At 44.2% G+C, this 12,668-nt stretch overlaps 1 protein-coding gene across 3 annotated transcripts in view; it reads left to right on the forward strand.

The window, feature by feature from the left end:
* Positions 1 to 4,806, forward strand: part of LOC142962577 (transcription factor COE1) — a 53,622-nt gene extending 48,816 nt beyond the window's left edge. The window contains exons 15-17 of one of the 3 annotated variants that reach the window (XM_076103146.1): positions 190 to 387; positions 592 to 660; positions 1,861 to 4,806. In XM_076103146.1, the coding sequence (XP_075959261.1) occupies positions 190 to 387; positions 592 to 659 (266 nt within the window). In that variant the 3' untranslated portion in view covers position 660; positions 1,861 to 4,806. The remainder of the gene's footprint in view (positions 1 to 189; positions 388 to 591; positions 661 to 1,860) is intronic. The other 2 variants (XM_076103145.1, XM_076103148.1) reach the window with 2 other exon arrangements.
* Positions 4,807 to 12,668: the final 7,862 nt, after the last annotated feature.

Genomic DNA, 12,668 nt, shown 5'->3' on the forward strand with positions numbered 1-12,668 from the left:
AATGTCACCCCCCCCCCCCGCCATCATCCATTGACCAGTCCCTTTCTGTTCGTCCCGTCTGCCTGTCCTTTGCCCTCGGCCCTCTCTCTAACCTCGTCTCTCCCCTCTCCATCATCATCTTTCCTCCCTGTCCCTCTTCCCTGACCCCCCCCTTAACCCCTCCTTTCCCACCCGTCTCTCTTCTCTCAGTCGTCCCCTCAAGCCCCACCATGGCCTCGTCGACCAGCCTGCCCTCCAACTGCAGCAGCTCCTCCGGCATCTTCTCCTTCTCCCCGGCCAACATGGTGTCCGCTGCCGTCAAGCAGAAGAGCGCCTTTGCCCCCGTCGTGCGACCCCAGAACTCCCCTCCGCCCACGTGCAACAGCGCTAATGGTAACAGCCTGCAAGGTAAGCTGGTGAACCGCATAATGAATTCAGAGCCACTGTTTTTATGTGTATGCCTCTTCATCAAGCTTTAATCCTGCTTTTCTACACCTCCTTATGATAACGATTTCTCACTTGTACTCCCACTTCTTCCTCCGATTTTCCTCACTCCCTGTTTTTCCTTTCCTTACCCTCCTTGAACCCCTCCACTCTCCTTCCTCACTGTAGATCAGTCTTTTGTGGACTCTAGCAAGTACTCATCAAACAACTCTCTGCAGGGCCTGGCCTTCTCCTGAAGTACGTTAATTTTCTCCTCCTCTGTTTCTCTCCACACCGCACTATCTCACACCGGCTCATCCTGCCCCGCCCTTACTTCTCTTTTCTGTTTTATTTGTCACTCTTGGCTCGTCAGAGAGACAGCATGCCACGCCACATGTGTTCCATTTCCTGTTTTCACTTCCTGCTTCCTGCCTGTGCTCCGGTGGGTGTCTCCGTAGGGGGCTTGGGGGAGGGGTGGGGGGTTGTTATGCCACCACGGGTCACTCTGTTCTCCCATTTCCATTGAACGCAGCGCAGGGTCTGTTCGTCTAGGCAGGATGTTGTATGGTGTTGAGATCCTGAGAGCGAGAAATGATGGATGGGAATCTTTATCAGAGCCCCGAGCTAAGCACTTCCTCACTTCCTCTGTCGGCGTTGATGAGCGCTGACCACGGTGACCCAAAGGGCCATTGGCCACTGTGCACTGATCACACTGACACACACACACACACACGCTGGCACACACACACTCACCATGCTGTTAATCCCAACGAGCAGGAGACACTTAGGAAATAACCAGGGAATTTGTGGATTGAAGAGAGAGGGGAATCAATAGGGAGCCAATATGTTATATGAAAAATTCCTCCCTGTGATGGCTTCTGTGTAAAAATGGGAGGGGAAGGGAAAGGGGTGAGGGGGAGGTGGGAGTAAGGTGGTGAAGATGTCGGAGTGAGTTGAAGGGAGAGCATGATATAAGAAGGTAAAGATGTGGATAAAGCTTATGGCTCACATTTCCATGTTTACATGTCGAGCGTAATTTCATCGCCTCTGTCATCCCACGTCACTGCGCCCCTCTCTCTCTCTCTCTCTCTCTCTCTCTCTCTCTCTCTCTCTCTCACTCGTGTTTGAATCATGCTCCACAGTGCACAATGGGCTTACACAATGCAACTGCTAACAATTAACAGTTGCAGCTCTCGCATGAAGCTATTCAGAAAGCCTGTGAAAAGTTGAATGATGCCGTCGGTGCGCGCCAAGTTAGCGGCGCAGCGGAGAAAAATGTTTTGATTTTGGGGGCCCTCGGAATGAAGAGATAATGAGGGAGAGTCGTCTTTGTTCGCCAGATGCTGGAGCACATTTCTGTTATGTGATTGTTGTGATGACAGATGAAACCCAGCAATCACATGACTGACCTCTCTCTCTCTCTCTCTCTCTTTCTTTTTTCCCCCTTTTCCCACAAAGCAGCGATTCCCGGGATGATCGTTCCACCCATGTAGAGGATCTGGGATAGCTGGAGATTTGGGAATGTTGAGAGGAAAAGACACAGTAGCAGAGTCTGGCGAGTCTCTGTTGTGCTCCGGAGCTGAACTGAAGGAAGTCAAGATAAGACGCAGGACTCTGTTAAACTCAGGCCTTTCCATTGGGATTTCATCTGAAGGGATAGGGGAGGAGAAGAAAAAAAAAGACGGAACAATACCAACCTTTGTGATGTTATTTCCCTCTTGGTTGAATTAGTGTAGCTTCTCTGACACCGCGTTGGATGGAGTGTATAAAGACTGATAGTTTACCCACAGTGTGACACTGACCTCATGAAAAGAGCATTTATTTATCTTTATGTTTATGCCTGTAAGGTTTGGGTTTGATTGCTGGAGGCCCCACGCCGTCTCGCAATCCATAACTCGCACAAACAACAATGAAGTGTTGGTTTGGCCATGAAGTTTACGTAACCTCTGTCACAATTAGAGGATGCTTTCCTTAGCTCAGCCTGCTCACTAAAGCCACATAACAACACACTGGCCAAATGGAACCAAGGTCAACAACACAAAAAAAAAAAGAAAGTCAACCCTCAACTTTCAAAAAACATGCCTTTCTTTTTCCCCCCCTGTTTGGTTTGTTGGTTTGAATTTTAATAAAACTGTGAGGATTGAGCTGTTTGCAATATGCTTTTCTGCTTGTCATGTGAAGAAAAGGTGACGATTTAGCCAAAATTGACTTTTTGTCGGAGATTTTAGTGGAGACTTGAAAAGCCCGAGGATGTGTGCGTCCAGCCAGCACTGTACTGAAGGAGTCGAGCAAATATCAAATTTAAATAAATGCGTGATATATTTTTGTACATAAAAAAAAAAGTTGAATTTTTCATTTGAAGGTTCTTTTCTTTTTGCGATAGCTATAGTTTGAAATGTAAACATTAAATGTCTTAAGGCAGCTTCTCAGTACAGAAGATAGATTTACTGTGTGTTGTCAATATCTCATCTGCTAAACATGACAAACATGGATTTGGATACAAAAAAAGGGGATTCTGTAAAATATCCTATAAATAATGTATTTATCCCTTGTATTTGTACATTTCCTCTCACCCTCGTTTAGTTGTGTTGTGTAAGTTTAATACAGTAAGTGAACATATTTCACAGTGTTTTATTTCATTATTTACTGTTGTCTCCCACTATTTAAATGTGACTTTTTTTTTTTTTTTAATCTTTTTTTGTTTGTTTTGTATGTTGACTGTTTTGCATTGGTATACCATGCTTTAAATTGTTGATTCAAAAACATGCCATTGTCTATTTTTGTATTATTTGTAAGTTAATAAAAAACTTCCGGTTTTTTTTTCCTTATGAAAATGTTTATTGTATGGCAAAAAAGTAGCATCTTATTCAGAGTATTTGGTTGAAGTAGATTTTTTAAGAATATATACACACATTAATATATACTGTAAATCTATATCTTTTTGTTTGAGCTCTGAGGCTTTCAGATTGATACTGTTCTTGAACTGATAATATGCATGGGTTCTTCTCTTGAGTGACACTTTCTTTTTTGTGTGTGTGGAAACCAAGAGAACTAAGAAATTGCTCTGTGTTTTTTCTTTCTTTGAGTTCTTCCCCCCCCCCCCCCCCTGTTCCAACATTATTTATGCCTGCTTACATACTGTATCTATATACTCTTTCTTTTTTTCTGTCACTGTAATCTTTACCAGCAGTCTAGATGCCTTAACAATGCAAACCCATTCTTCATTCAATCACGTGTACAGTTTTCTACCCTCACCACAATTGTCTATTGCCACAGAGGAATTCATGGGAACTTGGGGACAAAGCACAAACCCGCTGTGTTTGGTGGTGAAGCCAGACAAGAATACAAAGAGCCATAATTCAACGATCTCACACACACAGACACACACACACACACCCCGATATACTATAATACTACAGCAATGGCACGCTTTGAAGGACAGTCGACGCTGAGAGGCCTGTCTCAGCTGTGCTCGTTGCACTTTAGTGTTCACAGAAACACTTTGTCTTTCTTTTCTTTTTTTTTGGTAGCGTTTATGTAGCTTTTTTTTTCCCGATTAATGAAATAATTTCAACCGCATGTTGGTAATATTTCTCATCAGCCACCAGATCACAACAGTGTGACACCACGGAGCTGTTTTCGTTGTAGTACAAAGGGGGCGCACATTGAAGACGAGCACTGTCACAGCACAATTTTTATCTCACACGTGGAGCCGTAGGTCTGACTCCAGCATCTGACAGTCGATCCCCCTCAGTCCTTCTCTCCATGTATTAGCCTTCGGACATTACAGCTTCATTACAAGCTAAACACAACAAGAACAAGGGAGGAAGCATGAAAGGGAGCTCCTTGGCCTCTCAGCCATTTCTGTAGTCTTTTTCTTTGTGTCTGCCGTGTGTCTTCAAGCTGTTGCTGGACAGAGAATAGGGCTTTTCTCTCTGCTTTTCCTTTCTAGAGCCTGGTTTTGTTAAGTGTGTAGAAAGGACCGTTTTAACAGAGGCGCCTGCTGACAGACGAGTGTTTTTCAGGCACTTGTGTGCCTGTGCTGGTCGGGGCCGGGGCGGGAGGGGCCGCACCGTATCTGTTTCAAATGAACTACAGAGGTCTGTTGTCATACAATGGCTTCTTTGTAAGCAGAGTTCCATCCTGATTATGAATATTGGTAATGGGTGATAAAGTTTTGTATTTAGGTAACAAACAACAAAAAAAAAGATGCAAACCAAATAGCTGGTGTCTATTTTTCCCTCTGTTTTGTCTCTGACTGCAAATACACTGAACAGCTCTATGATATAAGGGGAGAAAAAAAAAATCTACTGTATAGATTGTTATTGTTTTTGATGAAAACTGAGCTGTAAGATAACTTTTGGACTCTCACAATGTTGAATTAAAGTTACCTCTTGTCTGTGACTTTGTCAGTTGTCATTTTGTTATTTTGAAATATGCCACGTTTTGGATTTCTGTGACACGATCATCAAACATGAACTTTGGTTCGCTCAATTCAGTGAGATTTTTTTTTGTTGAGACTTTCTGATCTTTTTTGAGTGAAAACGTCATCTCCAAATAGCTGTCAGGCGGTTGACTAAGAATAGAGGAGAACTGGCTAACACTAATTTCACAGGTCAAAAAAAGGCCTGCATATAACCCCCCCATCCCTCCCCATTTCTCTAATGAATCTAATTCATTAATGCATTACTGATGGCATGGTGAACATGGTTAGCCTGACAAGTTTCCTCCTAAACATATTAGTTAATGATGATTCCGAGGTTATTAATTGCGAACGCACCAGCCCACCATAATTGAGTCATCATTTGCATACCCGGTCATCAGCAGAAAATTAATTTATTTTTTATTTTTTGCATATCTAATTTAGGGGCCTGCGATTGGATTAGCTTGTGAAAAGAGCGGATCCCAGGATTCTGCTGACCTCAAAGTGTTCCAGGGTCTCCACGGTAACTGGAGGCTTCCGCAACACCGAGGGGAGGGGGGGGGGGGGCGAGACGACCTGGAAGTACTGATGAAATAAGAACTCGTAAACACCGTGTGCGCTTGTGTGCGTTTGCCTCCTTAATTGCCCAAAGGTTTGTAACTGCACAGGGCTTTTTCTCCCACATATCTAATAACAGAGTTGATAGTTTGCTGACAAACAGCAAAGTGGGTTGTAGTGTGCACGGTTTAGCAGTAAGAGGTGGGATATTGAATTATGGAGGGTACACACTCAGTGCTGGAGAAAATGAGTCCTGGAGCCTAATGTTTTTGATTAGCGAGCCGAGCACCGCTGCCATGTTGCTGCACCCCGCGGCTCCAGGGATTCCGCTTTCCCCAAATGCGGCTTGCAATGCAACACACACACATGCACACTCATAAATCATAAGTGCGCACAGACAAAAGGTGGACCCATTTTGCTCTTTGTTTCCAGCAGCTTTTTTCGGGCCCAGATAGACTGGTCAGTGTGGGAGGAGGACAGTAGGAGTGGGAGGCCGAGGGCAGCGTGGAGCCGGCAGGCCTCTGGAGACATAACATTGGACACTATTCCTACGGAGAACTACGGACCTACTCCTCTGGATACAGAAGACGGAGCCTTCACACATCAAGAGAGGTGCTGCTCAGGAGCTTCTATGCTACTAGTATCCTAATGAAATATATTAATGCACATATTCCTCACTATCTCGCTCTCCTCCTCCTCCCATTTCTCATTCTCCTCCCTGCATGGACACATGAAGGGAGGAAGAGCGGAGAGGCGTGTTTGAAAGAAAAACAGGAGTCCCCATGGGGATCCCGCCTAAAGAAAGGAAAGGAAAGAAACGGAGAGGAGAGAGGAAGTGAGAAGGGGGGGGGGGCTGTTCAATATGGAGGCAGACCTAGACAGTGAGCAAAAGACAAGGAGAGGAGGGATGAATATTAATAATATTCTACGTTGGAAAGTAGTCACAATGGACATCATAGAGAGATGAAGAGCGGCAATGGGAAGTTCCATTCCAGGCCTTGCTTATAATGTGTGTATAATGTGTGTGTCTGTGTGTGTTTGCAGGTGCACACTTTCTGTACGAGTGAAAACGCCTGCCAGCAAGACGAAGCATATTTTGAGTGCATGCGTACCCTGGAACGAGTGTGCACTCACATTCAGGTTTGCGCTCTCGCTGGCGAGGGTGTGTGGTCGTTTCCCACAGTAATTATCCCGACGACTGTGGGTGTCTGTCTATGATCTGTGTGGTACCTGTCAGAGGGAGCCCGGCAGAGCCCGTGCTTTATATTCCCTGTAATTGCTGCTGCTAATTTACTGTGCGTTGGCCTAATGAGCAGGGAGGTGAGGGGCTGGGGTATGTAATGGATGTTAGAGAGATAGCGATAGAGAGATGGATTTCACCACTGCCGGCAGAGAGGGAGAGAGAGAGAGAGAGAGAGAGAGAGAGAGAGAGGTAGAAGGGGAGGAGGCCGGCAAACTGCTTGTGTTAAGCAAGCATGTAGAACACTTATCTTTATTGTTCTACTGAAATGAAAAAAAACACAAAAGATAAGCTATTTGCCCCCCCCCCCTCTCTCTCTCTCTCCCTCCCATTCCATCCTCCCCTCATCTGACAGTACAGTGGCAACTGCAGCGAGCACATTAGAAAAGCTTTTTGTTATGTTGATTAATGATAAAAGCAAAACCATAAATAATATAGATTATTTATTCCATTTATTCACATGCTAATTAGAGCCAGAAGCAGATACCTCAGAGAGATCCCCCCCCCCCCCCTCATCTGTTCCAGTGCAACCAGATAGACCGACTGACATTCAGACAGAGGCACAGACAGTCCCATATTAATGTCATTCACACTTTGAAGCACCAGTGGTATCTTGTGATGGGGACACGTCCACCCTTCATTTCTCCCTAATGAGGTCACGATAGAGGCCAGTGGTTTTCTGCACACGCACTCACCCCCCCCTTCCCCCCTCTGCCTTTACTCTCCGCACGCTCATGACGCGCGCTGGATTGACAGGGTCGTCTTTGATTGATGCACCGCGGTTCCTCCACATGTTCTACAGCTCAGTCGTTTAATTACGTTTCCTAAGCATCATTAAGTACCATTATATTCGATCATATTCTAATGAGAGAGGTGGCCGGTCGCAGGACAAGCTAATTGGCGATTAATGTTGTGTATCAGTGAGAGACAATGCAAGATTGGCCGTTTAATGACACAACACTGTATTTAAGTGCTGAATATGTAAAAACACAAACAGAGGGAGGGGGGAATTAGCCAAGCCGTGATTGAAATCAAAACAAATATTGGCTCTTAAAGGTCTAATCTCTCTTGGCCTCCTCACGCCACCTGGTTTCACACACACACACACACACACACTTCCTGCATTATTCTGAATTGTTCACCTCTTGGCCACATTACACACACTTACTCAGATAATGCTGGAAACCGCCTCTGCAGGCATAGCTCACCTGCTCCTCCAGATTAACCGCTAACTCAGTATTGATGCACTGCTTCGCAGGTACGTACGCACATGAGAGCAGCACACACACACACACACACACACACACACAAAAAAAAACACAGAACACAGACACAAACATCCTCATCTGGTATTGACATGCCGTGCGGCTGTAGGTGTTTCCATTTAAGGTCAGTCGATTGCCTTAAGTATGTAATGTTAGGAGGGGGGTCCGTAAACATGTCAAATTAGCAGTAATGAATGACCAGGCACCGGCAGGAGGAACTGTCAGGGTGCACGCCCAGGACAATACATTACCCTGAGTTATCCTAGTCTGCCCTCCTCCAAACATACACACACAAAGTAGTGGGACCCATTCAGCGGTCACACACTCTGCTTTAATGGGCTGTGTGGCTGATTGGTGTCCAAGCTATGAAAAAAAAAAAAGACTGGAAGTAGACACAACGTTAAGAGTATGGAAAGTTCAGGGGGGGAAAATATACTAAAAACAAAGTGGAAAGATTGACGGACACGACTACGTTGATCGGAAAAAAATTTTGTATGAAAATAGATAGAGAGAGAGAGATAGAGGACCAAGAGGGAGAGAAAACAAACTGCAGTATTTATTTTTTCTTCTCAGTGTTGAAACAGGAAAAGGACCTCTGGTTTAATAAACCATGAATCCTTTCACAGAGGGTTTGTATGTTATTCTTCGGAGAAACAGATACGTGGGGAGGGAAGGGGAGACAGAGGGAGAGAGAGAGAAGCGGAGAGCAGTGAGGGGGGAAGAAAAAAAAAGAGATGCTCTGCAACCATATGAATTTCTCCCTCTTACCAACACACACACACGCACTCACACACACACACACACACACACACACACACACACACACTTACATACACACACACCCTCAGCCCACTTCCAGACTGTATGTTAGTTTTGGGTTGGAAGTGTGTGGGATGAAGAGGGGGGGCACACATCCTCCTCAGTCCAGCCTGAGAGAGAATGAGCATAAATGAGAAGTAAAAGATATACTTCCCATCTGTAAATGATTAAATCCTTCACTTCTTCCCCTCGGCATTTGACAGTTTGTGAAAATAACTCTGTAACACATTCGCCCCACCACCACAACAATGCATATACATCAGTGTGTGCCGCATGCATAAGCGGAACGAAACTGTCCACTTGAATTCTGTGTGTTTTTACCGTATCTGCGCCGTGGATATAGTGATAAATAAACATGTACACAAACATGAACCCACTGTCTCTGTACGTTGTCTCCATGCCTCCCGTTCTCCTCCCCCCTTCTCCTCTCCTCTCTCTCCCTCTCCTTCCTGTAACAAAGGTTACATTGATCATGTTTCTAAAAGAGACTCTGTATTTCCACATGGCCCTGCCTCTGATATGTTTTTCTTGGCAGGTCGGACTTCTACTTTTGTCATTCACTCAGCATATTTTAACAAATTAGAAACATTAGAAACCAGGATCAGGGCAATGTTTTGGTTCGGTTTCGAAAGTCTTACGGTCCCCACAATTATATTTCAAAACACGGGCGAATTGTTTGACAGCCGAGCGGAATAAAACCCTAAAACAACTTTTTCATTAGAAACACATGCTCTAGCAATTAGAACCTAGCATTATGCTAATGTACGTTTGGGCCGGTTCATTTGTTGTCGGCGTGAACGGTGACACCGCGCGGGTGTGTGTGTGCGTGTGCCCTTATACCTGTGAGGGTGTGTGAGTGACCGCGCGGTTGCCTGTGTGTGTCTGTGTGTGTAAGGGACAAAGGGACACAGTGCTCCACATAACAGCATTACAGATGGCTGTTGTGAGTGGTTGTGACAGTGAAAGCGAGTGGGTTCCCACTCCATACAGATGTACTCTGAGTGACCTTACAAACACAGTGGAACTAAAACAGGCCCCCTACCTCTCGCTCTCACTCTGGCACACACTGTCAATTCTTGCTCAGCCCTTGCGGGGCACTAAAAGTTGTTTCCTGAGCCAGGAATACATCAAGGGCCAAGAATATATAAGCAGGGAGCAGGAGAGATGCATAGCTAGGGTCCAGGAAAGCATAACTTGGACTAAGTAAATACGGGACTGAAGGATTAGTAGCTTTTGCCACCTATAAAAGCAAGACAGGTATGCCAGCCTGAGTTAACGACCACATGCTCTGACTTTACCCTGGATTGTTTTACCAACGAGCTGCTGTGGACAAAGAGGACATTTCAACAAGTCCACTTTATGGAGGAAAAGTGGAAAAAAACTAGAATTTACTTTACTTAGAAAAATCGGCCCCTTCCTTTCACTGACTCAGGCACTGTACACAAATTATCCCTTTGAGTAAGGGGGAAATTGGAGCAAACTACCCGGATATCTCAAAATAATGTAAAAGTACTACATTTGTATAATTAATTTTACCATTGACAAAGAGCAGCATTTTTTTTTCATTTTCACAGATTTAGCATTAACAATTTGCTAACGTTATGCTCCCTAATAGTTACACAGTGCAGTTAGAATTAATGATAACATACTATACCCAAAATCTCAAGTACAATAAATTGCCTCCAGACCTAAAAAACGTGAGGCACTCAGCAAAGCAAAAGCAGCATGTAAAATGCTTGACTCTCATCAAAAGAAATTGTACAAAAGGTCTCCCCAGGCTACTAAAAAGCGCTCTGTCTGATCGGGGCTTAAAGCCTTGTGTGGCTCCGGAGGGAGCGGCACAATGTCTGATAAAATGCCTCAAGTTATGTCACTGGGGGTGTGGAGTTAAAAAGAAGGGATCTTACCAGAACTTTGTATTTCTGTCAAAATGTAGCACGTAGTATGCAGTATGCCAACAAATGCAAAATCTGCAGTACGTCAAAAATACCCTGACGTCATACTGATTTGGAGAAAATCTCCATGATACAGTTTACCTCGCATACCGTGTCCCACAATGCAAAGTGTTATAACGGTACAGTCTATGGTCAGAACAACCGTGGAAGCTCCACAAAGCCAAAAAACTGGTGTGACGGCAAGCTAGCATCAATGCTAGCTAGCAAGCGGACCAGTCAAGCTCACAGAGCAGCTACAGAGCAGCAGGCAGTGGCGAGGGGACGGCAGCCTCTGACAGGGCAGAGAGACACTTGTTGAGACAACATGACCCTCTTTTAACATTAGTTTTAAACTGACTAAAACTAATACGCTCTTCTATATTTGTATATCATTCCACTATTGTGTTGCTGTACAATTTTGTTGAGGCACGTTTGATGTAGTCCAACAGTCTCCCCTCATGGATGATCTTGTTTGTCTTATTTCTTGTTGAAATAAATTGTTGATGGGGTGTGAAAGCTAAACCATGTAGTTTCTTATAAGGAAAAAAAATCACAGGTCAAAGCTCAATAAGTTGTAGTTATAGTAGTAATTGTAGTAGTAATATTGCAATAGCTATATGAGTTTGTTGTGTGCTGTGAGAGCTCGTTTAAAAGCTAAGCCTGTCCTAACCTTCTGCAAAATACATTGATTCAACAGTTTCATACAGCATAGTATGTAGTGGGCGGTTTCGATAACAGCAGATATCTCTGTGTGGAGGTGAGCATGGTTAATTGACATTCAGCTGCAGGAGAGAGAGGTGTGAGGATGGCTCATCAGAGCAGTGCCAGGTGAGTTGATTGGCACAGCTGGTGCTTGTTGACTAATTCTCCTTTAAATGCAGTGGTGTGCTGGACCTTTGATGATGCGGACGGACGGCCATGTCGGCCCGTGAGATGTTTGCTGAACTGCTTTGGAAACTGGGTTTTAGCGTTGTGTTCTTATGGTAAAAGTGTAGTCGTATGAACGAAAGGACACACAGGATTGTTGTCCTCTGCATGTGGCCACACACAAAAGCCATGGAACTTTTGTAATCTACAGTAAATCTCTCGAGGGATGATTGAAAATAAATATAATTGTGAAATGAGAAAAAAGTTTGAAGACCCCCCACCCCCCACTCTTGCAGAAATCCCTTCAGCAAAAAGAAACAAATGGATAACCACAATTTTGACCCCCCAAATAGCTTTCGTACAGTCACTTGCTATGCCTGCCTGTCTTTCAAAAGCAAATATATTCATAAAGGGTCCATCTTAGAACATTCTTCTGCTTTCTGTGATGTTGAAGCTGATTTTGATTTTTGTCTTTGCTTGCTCATTCTTTTATTCCTCCTCTGAGCCAGCTCTTTTCTGGTGGTGATTGTGAAACAACAAGAATGTTTTTTATTCTCGTGCGGTCTCGCCCACAACATTTGTTTCCAATTTGACAGATTCTGGAACAGAATTTCTTGGGAGAGAAAACAGTGGTTGTATGATGGTTCAAAAATAAGCTCTTTAGAAAAGTTCTCCACCTATCCCTCAAATCTCTCCCCCTTTGCTCTCTCTCCTTTACTTCTTTCACCCCCTCTCCTCTTTCCTCTGTTGGTTTAAGTCCAAACAAAGTCACCTCATCTTGTATTGTGGGAGAGATTGTAAAGTTTTCATTGAGCCCATGTGGAAGCAATTTAGCTGTAATCTCCAGTAATTGTGACTGTAACACAGAAACAGGCTGGAACAGATTGGCCTCGTATTTTTCTTCAGGGTCACTACGGGCTTATCTCAATATTTAGCGTCTTGCCTGATTGAGTTATCATATCACATTTGCTGTTAAGAGCTGAGTGATGTCAACAAATGTAACAAGAGAGCCCGAAATGTTGCTTTAAATCGAAAAGAGGAAGGTTATCGTTTGAGACATGACTTTTTAAAATGCATGACATTTATGAGCGCTGTACAGATGTGAAACAAAAATGCTGTTTAAAAAAAAAAAAGACACCGTTATAGTGTGACCTATTGTA

This window comes from Anarhichas minor, unplaced genomic scaffold, assembly GCF_050575085.1.
Source record: "Anarhichas minor isolate MPS153535 unplaced genomic scaffold, ASM5057508v1 ptg000028l, whole genome shotgun sequence".
NCBI classification, from domain to species: domain Eukaryota; kingdom Metazoa; phylum Chordata; class Actinopteri; order Perciformes; family Anarhichadidae; genus Anarhichas; species Anarhichas minor.